We start from the raw sequence: 16,451 nt of genomic DNA on the forward strand, positions 1-16,451 counted from the left end.
ATGAAGCAGAATTCAGACCTGTTTGTCTTTCATTCCACAATTGGTCCTGAAATTCAGGAGCTGCAGTCATTCGAACTTCCTTCATGTCTGCCCAGGTTCCCCTTTATACACAATGTCTAAATATTAGGAAGAGCACTCTTAGGTGGGTGATGGAAAGAGACAAAGTTAGGATGTGTTGTGGAAAGCCTTAAGAGCTCTCTCACAAGTCAGCTTACGCCTGCCTCTGTCATGTTCAGCTGGCTCTCGCTGCCTTTGTCTCTTCTACCTGCGCCTAGCATCTGAACAAAACAAGGCCAGCATTCTGTTCTCACTGTGCACATTGCAGAACTGAGTTCTGAGGAGGTATAAGCAATTGGCTATAAAATGTAGCAAAAATTATTGACTCCAAACTGGGCCAACACACATTTCATAATTCAGCATACATTTTATAATTCTGCTGATGGGGAAAATGTTACCAGAGACCTGGAGGAATTTTTGTAATGGCGGGACTCTCCCAGCAACCCCTAAGAAACTAGGGGTGCTATAACTCACTTGAAGTTCTACAAGGCACAGGAAAACCTCCCCAGCTACAAATGGCCTAAGGTGGCCAGAGGCAGCATCAATATCAGAACCTACAGTTAAAGCAATGAATAGAATGGGTAAGACAATCACATCCTGGGATTTTTATTGGTATAACAGTAGCCCAAGATTCTGGAGCCGCCAGGCCCATGGCCACCTTTAAGAAAGAAACCAAGAGAACTGACGATTATGTTAGCTGGCATGAAGAGCCACAGCTGTCATGTCTTGGGCCAGCTGCTGCATGAAATCAGTCATCCTCTGAGGCAGCTGCCTTTCGAGTTCAGGGTGTCTGGCTAAGACTACACGTGTCTCATAGCTTGCAGGGCAGCCTTAGCCACTGCAACTGCCAGGGTCCATGGCATCCTGCCGAGAAGAGGCCATGGTGACACACCCTGGTCGCATCCAAATGCTGGTTATGAGTTCAGTGTGTGTGTGTGTGTGTGTGTGTGTGTGTGTGTGTGTAACTGTCCATCTTCAAATGCAACTTCATCTAATTCCCTGATGCATGATCAGGCTGTACATACCTACCCCCTGCCCACCCCCTCTAACTCTCCCCAATCCGTGATCACCCCACAGAAAATGTGGTCTCTGTAACAGAAATGGGATTTTGTCCATTTCTCCATCTCTTCACCCTACTCAGAAAATAGCACCGTGCTCAAGGAGCTTAAAGCAATGTAATTTTTGATGTTAGAATATGGCAGGACCAGGTGTGGCAGCACACTCCTTTAATCCCAGGACTCGGGAAGCTGAGGCAGGTAGATCTCTGTAAGTCCTAGGCCAGCCTGGTGTACAGAGTGAGTCCAGTGCAGCGGTACAGTGATAGCTACATAGTGAGACCCTGTCTTAAAAAATAAAAAAGGCGAGGAATTTACTCATTAAATATCTATGATTATTATGTGAAATTTAGCAATAATATTTTTCTAAATCTATGGAGACTTTAGTAAAAAAAAAAGTTTAAATGACAATGTAACTACTAATGTATCACTTCTTTTAGTTAATCTCTCTCTCCCTCCCTCCTTCCTACCTTCCTACCTTCCTAGCTCAGGCTAGCCTCAAGCCCTCATTCTTTCTCCCTTAGCCTCCCTCCTTCCTACCCTTTATCTCTCACTTTGAAGCAGCATTGTTTGTAGCTCAGGCTAGCCTCAAGCCCTCATTCTTTCTCCTTTGGCCTCCTGAGTGCTGTACCACCACATGTGGCTTTAAAAGTCTCTTTATAAAATAAATCATGCTGATTTCTATGGAAGCAAGATTAATTATTGCAGCAAAGAAAATAAGGCCAAAGTCAAATGCTTCAGTAATGGGCTGGTTAGTTTTCTCATCACGGTTACAACGGGCAACTTAAAACGGGGGAGATTTAGGTCCCAATGAGGAGCAGAAGGAGGGAGAACGTGAGCAAAGAAGTCGGGAACACGAGGGGTGCACCCACCCACTGAGACAGTGGAGCTGATCTATTGGGAGCTCACCAAGGCCAACTGGACTGTGACTGAAAAAGCATGGGATGAAACCGGACTCTCTGAACATGGTGAACAATGAGAGCTGATGAGACAATGGCACGGGGTTTTGATCCTACTTCATGTTCTGGCTTTGTGGGAGCCTAGCCAGTTTGGATGTTCACCTTCCTAGATATGGACGGAGGGGGGAGGACCTTGGACTTACCACAGGGCAGGGAACCCTGACTGCTCTTTGGACTGGAGAGGGAGGGGGAGAGGAGTAGGGGGAGGGGGAGAAGGGTGGAGGGAGGGGGAGAAGGGTGGGAGGAGGGGGAAGGAAATGGGAGACTGGGAAGAGGCGGAAACTTGTTTTTTTTTTTTTCCTTTTCTCAATAAAAAAAAATGAAAAAAAAAACGGGGGAGATTTATTGGAACTCATGATCTGAGGAGACGCAGTCCGTCGTGGCAGGGAGGGCACAGCAGCAGGGGCAGCATAGAGTAACTGTTCACACTGAAAACAGACAAAGAGGAATGTTGGTGCCCAGTTAGCTTTCCTATTTCCGTCTCTGTTCAGTCTGGGGTTCTCAGTCCTTGGTATGGTGAGTCTCCTCATCTCAGTTAAAGTCCCTGGAAGATGATCCCTCACAGACACTCAAAGGTGTGTTGCATTAATGCCCGGGGACTCTTCAACTGGCCATCAAAACTAACCTTTACACCTGCAGTCTTTATGTTAAAAACAATAAAATAAAAGTAAGCAGCCTTGGGTTGAGAGTTGCTTAAGTGTCTGGAACCTTCTATGTATTAGATGTGATAGTTGGTGTGAAGCCATGACGCTCACTGGGATGCCGTATACTGGGAAGATGTCTGGCTCCTGAATCCGCATGTGAAAAAGATGCATCTGAGACCCCTGCATGTTCATCACATTAAGTATTAAGAAATGTGTCCTTCTTATCATCAGGCTTGAGAAAGAGATCCAAGACCTTGAAAAGGCTGAACTGCAAATCTCAGCCAATGAGGAGGCAATTCTAAAGAAGCTAAAATCGATCGAGAGGACAACGGAAGACATAATAAGAGTGAGTGTAACTCGGTTGTAGGCTATGATTCCCCCTGAAAAGAATCCACAAATGTTTTTTCTTCAAAGTATTGCTATATTTAGATCTTTACTTTTTAAACTAAGCTCATCAGGGAAATCTTTTATCTTACAGTCTGTGAAGGTGGAAAAGGAAGCAATCCCAGAAGGTATGTTTTGGAAGCAACCTGTTCCATGTCGAAGCTAGATCATTTTCATAAGATCGTTGGCCTTGTTTTAATATTAGAAATATCTTACGTGTACTTTGAATTCCTATCAACTTTCCAGAGTCAATTGAGGACATCTATGCTAACATCCCTGACCTTCCAAGTTCCTACGTACCTTCCAGATTAAGAAAGGAAAGACATGAAGGCCAAGATGATGATGAACAAAACAGAAAAGGTATTTGAGAGCCTGCTCTCAATGACATGCTTTCTATCTCAGGTCTCTTCTTCTAAGATTGGTACACGTATGTATAGTGCGTGTGAGTGTGGAAGCTCACATAGAGGTCAGAGGACAGTTTTCGGGAGTCTGTTCCCTCTTCCTCCCTTGTCTGAGGCAGGGTTTCTCTTGTGTCTGCCAATATACAGCATACTGCAGGCTAGCTGATGCATGAGTTTGCAGCCAATTCTCCTGTCTGCATCCCGCCTCACCTAAGAACAGGTGGACACCATCACATCTGCCTTTTTATTTTAATGTTTGGTTCCAGGTATTGAACTAAAGCCATCAGGTAGCAAATTTTTGCCGACTGAGCCGTATCCCTGGCCCCTCAATTTCAGAGTATATATTTAATTTTCACAGCTTGCCTGTGTTTCCAGTTTAGGCAAAGGACCATTTTACAAATTTCCCAGGGCTATAGGACAGTTCCCAGGGCTTGCACAGTTAGGAATAACGAGGGTGAAGTATTTATTCCGTGCATTTTGTTCCCTTCCAAAATAGGCAGGAACAATAAGATAAGGCCTGAAACAGGCAAGAAACACTTTCAACTCCTCTGCTCAAAAATTTCATCCAGGAGACATTGAGTTATAAAATATTTTTGAAGTGAAAATGTCCCCTTGGAAAGATCAGGCATTATTTAACTTCATGGGATAATGATTTTCATAAAGCTAATACTTTAAAGTCTCTGGGAAATGAAGGTTTGGCCAAAGAGGAAGAATTTGAATTTTAAAATCGAAGGAGGAGCTAGTCTCCATCCGCAGGTAGCAGTCCCTTATTCAGGTAGCAGGTATTTAATAATTAACTACTATATACCAAGCTCACTTAGGCACATGGCAGGTGTTTATCAAGCATTCAGGGAGTACAATGCGGAAGAAAGAGGAAGAGATGTGAAGCAGAGGGAAGATGGATAGAGACCGTGCAGGTTTAACTGGGTACCCAGGGAAAGGCATGCCACATCAGGCAACAGGGGACACAAGAAGTATAAGATGAGCTAAAGGGAAATCGGAAGATAGACCAAAAGCAAGTGCCGACACATTCTAACTCTATGAGTGATGTTCCTGTCACCTGTTAAAATTCCATCCCCGGGCTCTTGCCTGGGTCAGGAGACAGACGTCAGCTTCCCCCCTGTTCACCAGTCACCTCAGTTCAGTTGTCCAGTACAGTTGCTGCTGCTCTATTTTCAGCCCTTCATCTGCTTGAAAGTGGTGTTAAACTGGGAGGATAAAAGGGAATGTCTAGAGAGAAGTAGCAGCGATTAAGAGCACCTGCTACTCTTGCAGATGACCCAGGTTCAAGTCCCAGCAGCCACATGGCAGCTCACAAACATCTGTAACTCCAGTTCCAGGTGGTCTGGTGCCCTGTTCTGATGTTGTTGTGCACCAGGCATACACATGGTACATAGACATACATGTGGTAAAACAGCCATAATACGAAAGATAAAGTATTTCTGTGTTTTGAAAGAGAGAGAGAAAGGAAACTCCAGGCTTCCGACTTCTTCGGGTACAAGGATGCATCTAACCACTTTCCACACTGTGAAGACCTTAGAGTGCTTTACAGTTGCAGTGGCAGCTGGGCTCGCAACAGATGTGACAACAGTCCCCCCTACTGCCTGTTTTACCTGCCACAGCCCACAGTGTGGCTGGTCTTCCAAAGAAGAAGGCAGAGATTCTTCTTAATAAGGAAACAAAAGTGTCTAGGTCTGGCTGGCCACCTTTAGTCACTGGAAAAGGGTATGTTTTGGTTCTCTGTAAAATAGCAGCTACGTAGACCTGTTTCTCTTCCTTGCTCCTCCATACTACTTTTCCAAAATTCTACACTTTCTCAGACACCATGTTGCTATATGGATGGTTGTTTTAGAACAAACTGGTAAACCCAGGGGGAAAATTACTGATGTATTTTTATGTGTATATGTGTATGCCTGCACCACATTCATGTAGGGGCATGTGGGGGCCAGGGGGCATCAGATCCCCCAGAGATAGAGTTATAGGAGGTTGTGAGCCTCCTAACAAGGGTGCTAGGACTGTAACTCTGTCCTTGTAGAGTCATCTCTCCAGCATTCAAATCACAAAGGTGGTTTTTGGGGGTTTGTTGTTGCTATGATTTACTTTGCTTTGCTTTGCTCTGCTTTGTTTTGTTCGAGATAGGGTTTCTCTGTGTAGCTTTGGCTGTCCTAGAATTTAGTAGACCAGCCTGACGGCGAACTCACAGAGATTCACCTGCCTCTGCCTTCCGAGTGCTGGGATTAAAGGTGTGTGCCACCACTGCTGAATTAAAAGTTTTGAAATGTCATTTAAAAGACCATCAAGGGGTATAAAAGCCAACAAACTAGTTTATAAGAGAAAGGGAGTGCTAAATCTTGCATTAAATTTGTCTTTTAACAGCTTTGTATGCCATGGAAATTAAAGTTGAAAAAGATTTGAAGACTGGGGAAAGTATTGTTCTGTCTTCGATACCCCTCCCATCAGATGGCTTTAAAAGCACGGGAATAAAGGTATACGATGATGGGCAGAAGTCAGTCTACGCCGTCAGCTCCAATCAGAACACAACCTACAATGGCACCGATGGCCTTGCCCCTGTCGAAGTGGAGGATCTCCTGAGACAAGCCTCAGAGAGGAACTCTAAGTCACCCACAGAGTACCATGAGCCCGTGTATGCCAATCCGTTTTGCAGGCCTCTGACCCCACAGAGAGAAAGAGTAAGCCCTGGACCAAACTTTCAAGAAAGGATAATGATGAGAGCTAACGGACTGGGCAACCATGGGCTGGAATCCATGCACAATCTGAACGATGGGCTCTCAGAGGGGAGAAGCAATGGTCCCTCTCACACCAGCCCTACTCGGCCAACCCCTCAGCCCCGGTCAACGGTTCAGCAAGCAGAAGAGGTGGTCCACACCCAGCAAAAGAGGGTGGGGACTCCCTGGGAAGAATCGAACACCTGGCAGAACGAACATGAGGTTTCTCCAAGGACAGGACTGAGCCCCCGCAGAGCGAGTCCTGAGAAATCAGGACCTCAGGGTTCTTCACCCACTTGCCAGGAGGAGGCTGAAGATGTAAGATACAACATCGTTCATTCTCTGCCTTCTGATGTGGATGACGCAGAACCGGTGACGATGATTTTCATGGGGTATCAGCAGGCAGACGACAATGAGGAAGAAAAGAAGCTTCTGACGGGGTACGACGGGGTCATCCATGCCGAGCTGGTCGTGATCGATGACGAGGGGGAGGAGGATGAAGGACAAGCCGAGACGCCATCCTATCATCCCGTAGCTCCCTGTAGTCAGGTTTACCAGCCAACCAAACCAACCCCGCTTCCTAGAAAGAGATCAGAAGTTAGACCTCATGAAAACACAAACCATAAGTCTCCCCACAAAAATTCCATATCTCTGAAAGAGCAAGAGGAACGCTTAGGCAGCCCTGCCCACCATTCTCCCCCGGGTGTCCCAATGGCTGGAGATGGGACTGAGGATCCGTCCTTAACAGGTAATAAAAATGACAAGGCATGCTACTGCTGTTTACTTATGTGATCGTCTTGTCTGTGTTAATGAACGTTCTGACTTTCAGCTCCTATGACCACCTCATAAATTAATGCTCACTGACAGCCTTTCTTAACGCCGATCCGAATTATTATCATCAGGCCAGAGTAAGTCACTTCAAGCGATAATGAAAGTGAAAACTCCGTCATGAGGTTTCAATATCACATTGAGTGCCCTTAGCTACTGGAAATGTGTCTTCTATGAGGGAGCTATTCCAAGTGTGAATAATTGGGGTTGCTAATGCATGTCATGTCCTGGTTATCAGAAGCAGACTTTCCCCCACAGAATCCAATGACAACTACTTGCCTGTGCCTCCCCATGACTTACACTTTACTCATAAATTAACAAGTAGCCTTAATTTTGCAAGGAAATAGAAAACACGGACTATTTTCCTCTCATTTTATTACTTTGCTAGATCTCCTTTCTCTATACTTTTATACTTATATTAACTTTGGTTCTTCAATTTTCTACACTTTAAGCATAGAATGTCATTTTATCTTGCATCATCTATGATTCAACTTTCATAGTTTTCTCCAAATTAGCATATTTAATTTTTTCTATTTTCTATATAGCTACATGTCTCATTCTCTATGAAGTTTTTATGGCTTTCTATCTATCTCCTTAGCTATCTTAACACTGAATGGAAAGTAACTGTAATTTTTTCTACAAACTGACAGCTCCTCAATTTTAAGATCCTCGTTATCACTCAAACATAGCAAATGGTTGTCATTTGTGGCAAAATAAATAAGGACCTGACAAAAACAATTAGAATAACTGAACAAACCCTAGAAAAAAAATCTAAGTCAAATTATACAAATGCACAGGCTCTAAATGTTAGAAATGGAAGGTCATTTTAAATGTTGCTAATTGAAGAATGCACACTGAAAAGCAATAACTACTCAGTAGCAGACAGCCCAGCAAGTATAACCTGATAGTTTTATAGAAGTGTGGCAGAACCTATAAATTCAAGCTGTTTCTTCCTCGTCGAACGATAAGCCCAATCTTGTGTTGCTCATAGACCTATAATAGGGACGTTCTTCCATTCTTCTAAGTCCTTGAGTTAGATGAACCCATTGTAAGTTGAATCATCTGGAGAATTTCTATCCTCTTGAGAAATGTTCACTCACGGATATTCCTCAGACTCTGGAGTAATGTTCCCCCACAATGGACAGCTGCAGATACTAAGTTCCTTTCCATTTGGAGAGTGAGCTTTGTTTGCAGTCAATCGTTTCCTCTGAAATTGGCTCTTAAAACAACACACGAGGCTCAGAGAAAAAGAACGCCATGTTTATGGGCAGTTGCATTGACGTGAACCACTGTAAAAAACAAAAGCAAACGCTCCCTTTTTGATCTGGGATGTTAGCCAGCTCCTCCCAAACACCCTCACTCTTTCTCCCCCTAACCACGTTAACATTTACCCCCAAGAAAAATGGCAGGAAGTGACTAACATTTCCACACAACATTAACCATGCTACAGAACTAAAATTGTGAAAACAGGAAAACCTGTTCCAGACAAGTAACAATGCAAAGTCTTGTACTATCAAACTAAATATCTTGTAAAGAGAATGCTCCAAATTCCTTACGTTTCATTGTGATGTTGTTTTACATCTCTGCCTTCCAATTCATCACATAGATTAGAGTGGAGGTGTTTAGTATGAATGACTTTTAAAAAATAAGTTAATCATATTATGCTTTCAGGGACCATCTATGTACTTTAAGAACATAGCTACTACCTATGTACTTCAATTTCAATTTCATAAGTACATTTTACACTGTGCTTTCGGCATTGTACACACACACACACACACACACACACACACGGAGAGAGAGAGACACAGAGAGAGAAAAATGCTACAGTATTTTTTTAAAAAACACAATTTAAGTCGATTTCTTTATTAAAGTACAAATATCCTATTAAATACGAATGGCTCTGGTAGACACAATAATTAAGAATTGTAAGTCTCTTTTTGCTTGTTATACATATAGTTATCAAAATTATATCTCAAGAGCAATTCGTAGGGATGTGGGAGATAGCTCAATGGGTAAGAGCACTTGGTTGATAAAATAAGGACTTGAGTTTGATTCCATTCACCCATATAAAAAGCCAGTCATGGGTGTGCATACCTGTAACCCCATCATTGCAGAAGCAGAGACTACCCAGCCTAGCCAGAACAGTGAGCTTCTGGTTCAGGGAGAGACTCTGTCTCAAGGCAACAAGGCATGAAGTAATTAATAGAGGAAAACACCTGATGTTCTGCTGTGGCCTCCTGTGCAAACCAGTGCATGCATCACAAACACACACACACACACACACACACACACACTGAGTTTTCAACTTGAAAGACTATTTGTAGGTGGAAGAAAAATGAAAACTAGTCCAGTGTGGATAGTCTAAAGACAGTATATTTCAGTAAAAATTTGAACACTGTAAAACATTACAGAAAAACTTCGGTAATTTTATGTATATCTGCTTGATATGGTCCAGACACACCCACTATTGTGCAGCTTCCGCAAGCTTTCCATGAGATTCTACTACCCCCAACAACAACTACACAACTGTCTTTCTTTGGTAGACCTCACACACCTATCCTTGTCCCAGATCAATATTCTGTGGACCATTAAAACATCAATGGTACTTTGGGGTGAAGAGGTAGAAAAACCTGATTTAGGATAGGAACTGCTAGCAGGGGTCAAGGAAGACCGAGGGTGGAACACCAATCTCTCATCCACCAAGTTTAAGCAGCTAAAACTATCTATCTGAGTGGTTATAGGGGAACGGGACCGGGATCAGAGAAGCACAGAAGGGTCAAGAGAACTCATGCCACATTGTTTAGGGAGATGCTCCCTGCATCACCTGGGCCTGCTCTGTCTCCACATCCCCTCTCTGGAATTAGGGCTATTGCCACAGCCTTGGAAAAAGGAATACTGGTGCTAACTGACTTCACTGCATGTCCTGGGACACAGGGTGGGCTCTGTCTACAGACATAACTGTAGGGAACAGGATCTTGTCCCTGCTGTAAAACAGACCTTTAAACAATCCCTTATTCCTGCTCTCTCTCGGCACTGGTAATGCAAGGGGCCACAAAACCCAAGAGCGGCCCTTCATGAAGCCTTGCCTGCTGCCTCTTCTGCTGCTGTGGGATTGCAGGCTGTTCCTCAGAGGGCTCCACCCAGCAACTCCCAGCACCAGAGCCCAGCCGGCTGACTGAGCAAAGGAAAATCTCTCAACACATCCTGAAGTCAAAGGAATATTCTTGGTCTTGTGGGTAGAAGTGATCATTCCTCTTTGCTTTCAAAGGGAAATAATGCTTTTTACCTTCCTTGAAATGAAACGATCTCACAGAACTAGCTAACATGGCAATGAAGATGGCCTCAGGACAGAAGCAGGTCCCCATCTCTTCTTAGATTTTTATAAAAGGCCTTTTGGAGATAGAATCATTTATTCGGTTAAAAGATAGAGATGGGGGGGAAGCAGGTCTTACTTTTATTGTTTCATTAAAACAAAATTGTACAATTAGCTAAATGGCTGCTTCTTGGGCCATTTTACACATGAATGTAACATTACATAATTAATATAATCATTTGCTCAGTGCCTTGAAAGCATCTTTTAACTTTTGGAACACGACTGAGGCAGCTATACTCAAAGGCCCTAAATATTAAGGCATGATACCAGGACGCCAAAGGAGTCTTATACATTCTACACCCACGTTTTTGAAGATGTTTTCTACAGCCAACACTTCATCAGCGGTAGGACATACTCAGAGAGACACCTGCCATTCGAAAGCATAATCACACATTGCTGCCCAGTTATTAGTTCACACTGTTGTATACGGACACTTAGGCTTGTCATTGCTTATCCTTTGGCCAACCAAGCTTAATGAGATTTTTTTACAAGACTTAATCACTAGATATAGTTTAAGTATTAGTATCTTCTTTTGTTCAGTGGTACATAGTTAAGAATGTGCACAACATTGATGTAAAGGAATAGATATCTAGGCTGACGGTGAAAACACGTGACATCCATCTGTACTGTGTGTGCTCTGCTCATCCTCTGACCTTTGTAGACATAGGCTCCTCCTAGCTCTCAACCTACTCCTGCCCGAAGTTAACCACAGCTCATTATTTCTATCTTTTTATGCTACTATAACAATGCTCACGCTGTTGGATAAAACCATCTGAGGTATGTTCTCGACTTTCCTGCCTTCTATGAAATGGTCATTTAGAGTAAAAATTGTGATTCTTTTATAACTTGCTTTATTTCTTACTTTAATTTACAGCTTTAAGGATAAGAATGGCAAAGCTGGGGAAAAAGGTCATCTAAGAGCCTTAGTGCCCACCTGAAGAACCTTTGGAGAAGCCAAGAAATGCCTGAAAATTTCTCTTCTGGATACTTTTATTTCTTTTTCCCAAAGTCCAAATATATATAATTATTCCCATAGTAAGCCACATAAATAAATAGAAGTCTTTATTCATGGGGAAAAAAATCCTCCCAAAACTGGGGAAAACAAATGCTAACTTTTCCAGTTACTTGACATGACTCAGTGGGTTGGGGGAACCAGTATATTTTTATTGTATTGATACCAAAGCATTTCTAATAAGAGCTTGTTAAATTTAAGAATAAAGTTATTTAAAACATCTTGACAATCTTAACTGGTGTTTTAATGTTGCTAATGCAAAGATCATACATAGGTGCACCTCATCCCAGAGATATCAGCCAGAACGAAAGTAGAAGAAAGTAGGAACTCTGCCGCAAACTCTCTAAAGTTCAGTATCTCTTTAAGGTAGCTGAATTCTCATGCCAAAGGTCAACCCAGTTAGCTCAGTTGAGACTCCTAACCACTGCACTCATCCAAAAGGCATACATGACAATTATTCTCGCATTTTAAGAGCGTGCTTAGATCATTTTGCTAATGTACATGACTTTCCAGAAGAGAATAGGCACATTCATTCTCTAGTACCATCCTATCTTTAACTCAGGTCAAGGTGCAGTAAATGATTGTAGCTTAAGAACACTAGTAAGGAACTTCCCACATTCTCTAAGGGTACAAAGCTGGTCTAGGCGAACAAGTTAGATTCTTCACCTTAAAACTACAAAGAGGAGCTAAAGGGGGATGGTTCAGTTGGTAAAAGTGTTTGACCTGTAAGCGTAAGCTCAGTCCCCAAAGTCCATGTAAAGTGTTGAGCATGGTGGCATGTGTTCATGATCCCAGCGTTGGAGAGGCACAGACAGGAGAATCTCTGGAGCTCATTGGTCAGCCAGGCTGGAGTGCCACTTAGGGTGCCACCAAGAACATTGTCCACCTCCTTTGCGAAAGATCTTTCTTTGAACTGGAGCTCACCAGTTAAGGGTGCTGGCTCTACTTCCAGAGGACCCAGGTTCAGTTCCCTACATCCACATGATGGTTAGCGGTGGTCTATAACTCCAGTCCCAGGGGACCAAAAGCCAACCTCTGTAGGCGCTATGGATGTGATACACAGATATGAATGCAGGCAAAACATTCATACACATAAAAATAAATATATTTGAAAAATAAAGCCTGCTTCTACATATCTTTCCCTAGACCATCATATAGGTATACATTACTCAGGTCCTCCAAGCTGAGGGACTAGCCTGTTTCTTTCCAGGACGGACACTGACTTTCTCTGCTGGGATGCTGTCTGGTAAGGCTTTCTCTTAATTATTGGCCTTAATTAGTGGTTCTCAACCTGTGGGTCATGACCATTAGAAAACACATATTTCTGATGGTCTTAGGAAACCCCAACCATAAATTTCTTTAGCTGCTACTTCATAACCAGAATTTTGCTACTGAGCAGTGTCTCTGTTCCTAAGACCTTCAGAAATATGTATTTTCTGGTGATGGTGACCCACAGGTTGAAAACCTCTGCTCTAGAGGCAATGAGAGGATGGGACAGAAGGTCCTCTCTGGAGGACAAGCCTTAGCCCATGGAGCTGCCTCAGATGAGCTGCTTGTCAAAGGTCAGCTGTTCTCTGGTGGGAGAGAGCTCCTTCTGGATAATCTGAAGGTTTACATTGCTGAGATACTCTCAAAAGAGACCCGAGTCTGGGTCCAAGGGACTCTTTCATTTCCTAGTTCTGGGCTTAGCATGAGTGAGCAACCTGTAAAGTATCCTTTTGCAGCCCTGCCACTTACAGGCTTGAAGGACACGTTTTATTTTAAACACAATCTGAAACACATGACTCTAGGTATGCCTTGGAACCTCTCTGGCTTCGTGGCACGTCCCAGTAGTTGGCTGGTCTCGCCTGAATTCTTTTTCTTTAAGGTTTCTGAGACAGTTATTAAAAAAGGAGCCAACTTTGGAATACAGGTCAGGGCACAGCAATACATTTGTCCCAACCAGTCAAATTCAAAGCTATTCTAGAATCCGACTGTTCTGGGTTTTCTCCCATCATCCCAATTCAATGCAAGTGTGATTCTTGGAAACCATCCTAACACAGCCTGCCATCCACTTACCCCGTTCACTGCCATCTGACCAATGACTGGACAGTCCTACTGGAACCTAGTGATGGCTCTCAGAAATGATCTCAAAAGCAGGAAGAAAGACACAGGTGAGAATGACCATTCACAGCACCAAATGAAGACAGTGCTGCAGGCAACTAACTCCAATCATAGCTCTAAAGACTGAACACATCTAAATATGTCTTACTGAAGGGGTGGATGCTGTAAGCTGTCCCACAGCTCCACTTAGTTTTGAGGGTCACGACTGTAGGCACTGACTCTCCCACACTTCCGGGTTGCAGTTACAAGAAAGTCACACTGGCTCTTTAGCCTTAGAGATGGTTCAGAGTGAGACAAAGACACGAGCACAGCGCAGGCTGTGGGGACAGTGGCAACATCTCAACCTACTCAGGGCAGTCCGCCACCATGGTGGCACCAACACCAGCAGCATCTGCCACACTCCCTGTTATCACTCAGGCAAACAACTCTCCTGAACTTGGTTTCTTATCTCAAAAATGAGGTCACATGCCCTGCAGGGTTGTCTGAGGACTCAGGAGGTCAGTCAGTGGACCATTTCAAGTGTCCCAGCCAGTCAATTTTAACTAAGAAGTTACACATCTAAGACTAACCCACAACACCCCTCATTGTATATGGTTTAGTACTTAAGTTAGAAATATAAATGTTGGTGGCTGGAGAGATGGCTCAGAGGTAAAGAACACTGGCTACTCTTCCAGAGGTCCTGAGTTCAATTCCCAGCAACCACATGGTGGCTAACAACCATCTGTAATAAGATCTGGTGCCGTCTTCTGTACTGTACGTAGGATACATGCAGGAAGAACCCTGCATACATAAAAATAAAATTCTTTTTAAAAAAAGAAATATAAATGTTTAAGAAAGGGTAAATAAAACAAGAGGGAAGGTGAGCCAAGTGTGGGACACAAGCCTTTAGCCACAGCACTCAGGCAAGTAAGGCAAGGGTTCACAAGTTCAGGGCTAACCTGGGCTGCCTTGTAAAACTCTGTTGAGAAATAAAATAAATTTTAAAAATAAGAGAGACTAAGGTAGTTTTTTCCAAGAGGCATTCAATTAAGACCTGAGTTAGGGTTTCTATTGCTATAAAGAGACACCATGACTGTGGCAACTCTTATAAAGAAAAATACTAAAGCGGAGTTGGCTTACAGTTCAGGGGTTTAGTCCATTATCATCACAGTGGGCACTATTTGTAATAGCCTCGGTTATTTGTAAACAACCTCGGTGCCCCTCAATGGAAGAATGGATAAAGAAGGTGTGGCACATATACACATTAGAGTTCTACTCGTTGGTAAAAAACAATGACATCTTGAATTTTTTTAGATAAACAATTTAAGTTTTTATGTCTCTCAAACTTATACATTTTATACCACTTTTGTGACTTCTTTTTTGAATTTGGTAACAAAAAAAATATAACTATAATGATCTCATCTTCAACTCTATCAGAGACCCAAGAAAGATATAATATTACCTGAGTAAACAGAAAGTGCAGAACAAGCAACTTCCAAAACTATGAAATGACAGAGACACCTGGCTGCCTGGACAGTCACTCAGCATTCCTCTGCAATGTTGGGGTGTCCATCTTTGGCCTATAGGCCTAGAATACCTGACAGACTTTTCTGTGAAGCAGGAATTTTGAAGGACTGCTCCACCTTGGTATGGTAAAATTCAGCAGTTGACTTCTTTTGTGTCTTGCTTATCCAATTTGGACAGCATGCTGTCAGCAACTGAAGCAAGGGCAGTTTCTTTGCCCAGTGGCTAACTTTGCCACAATTGAAAGCAAACTCCATATGGAGGGTTTTTTTAATGTCTATCATCCTCTTTTGGAGAAAATTGGTGATTCCAGAAGCAGATACATATCACTGTCATGAAAAGCCCTATGCTATTAAAACATTAAAATGCCATATTTTGTAGGTCTCTGACGTATTTGAAGACCATCTATTTAAAATATGTCTCTGATTGACCTTGAAAATATGCCTAATATGACTATAAATTTGATTGTTATAGATGACTAACTACTGACCTATATTTACTTCTTATCCTAAGTAGTTTTCAAGGAGTAGATCTTTATATTAATTTTTTTAAATGAGCCACATAGTACAATACCTTAAACAAGAAATGGAAACATAATACAGTATAACAAAAATAACCTTAAATTTGTATCAATATAAAAAATCCACATCAATGTAAAAATATTTGGGAATAGTAGTTGCCTGTTTAGTTTGAAAGAAGATTCAATAATCTACCCTTTTATCCTATCATTTCTGTATCTCGCCTTTTTCTTTTCAGAATGAGATCCCTGAATCTAATTTTTTTGCTTATTTTCTTCCATGTCCATGACCAATAACAGCTTGTAACCAATCCCCTTAAATGATGGCAAACCTCCATAACCCACCAAATGACCAAATACCACCCACCCCAACTCTTGGAAATGAGAGCATCATGTTCTCTAGACTGCTTTCTATTGTCTGGGGATGATGGCATCTTTAAGGGACCCTGAGAAAATTGGATAATAGTCATGTCTTGGAAGAGCTAGCTGCTGTTCAGTCTTGATGTGATGGAAAAGTGCAAGGCTTATCTGAAGTTCTGACTGGATAGTCTGTGAGGCTAGACCACCTCAGCTAGCAGTTTTGAAGTTGTTCTGGATGCAGAATTTTGAGGAAACTGTAACAGAGGCATTCTGAGAGGCTGAATCATCTGGACTACTTGTCTTTATTGCTGTTTGATCCTTTTTTTTCTTGAAAACTCACAGACATTTAAAGGTAACATATGTATCTGTATTAGCACAAGTATGGAATGAGCAGCATATACAAGTCAGATAAAGATGATTTTTTTATTCTTTTCTTTTATTTATTTATTTATTATGTATACAATATTCTGTCTGTGTGTATGTCTGCAGGCCAGAAGAAGACACCAGACCTCATTACAGATAGATG

General features: G+C 42.5%; 1 protein-coding gene across 1 annotated transcript in view; it reads left to right on the plus strand.

Moving 5' to 3' along the window:
• Palmd (palmdelphin) overlaps positions 1 to 11,665 on the plus strand; it is a 50,135-nt gene extending 38,470 nt beyond the window's left edge. The window contains exons 4-8 of the mRNA XM_041657267.1: positions 2,947 to 3,061; positions 3,194 to 3,227; positions 3,346 to 3,459; positions 5,877 to 6,974; positions 11,305 to 11,665. Coding sequence (XP_041513201.1) covers positions 2,947 to 3,061; positions 3,194 to 3,227; positions 3,346 to 3,459; positions 5,877 to 6,974; positions 11,305 to 11,348 — 1,405 coding nt within the window. The 3' untranslated portion in view covers positions 11,349 to 11,665. The remainder of the gene's footprint in view (positions 1 to 2,946; positions 3,062 to 3,193; positions 3,228 to 3,345; positions 3,460 to 5,876; positions 6,975 to 11,304) is intronic.
• The last annotated feature ends 4,786 nt before the right edge of the window (positions 11,666 to 16,451 follow it).

The sequence above is a fragment of the Microtus oregoni genome, unplaced genomic scaffold, assembly GCF_018167655.1.
Source record: "Microtus oregoni isolate MIOR12 unplaced genomic scaffold, Mior012 000000F_ref0000247, whole genome shotgun sequence".
Lineage (NCBI taxonomy): Eukaryota > Metazoa > Chordata > Mammalia > Rodentia > Cricetidae > Microtus > Microtus oregoni.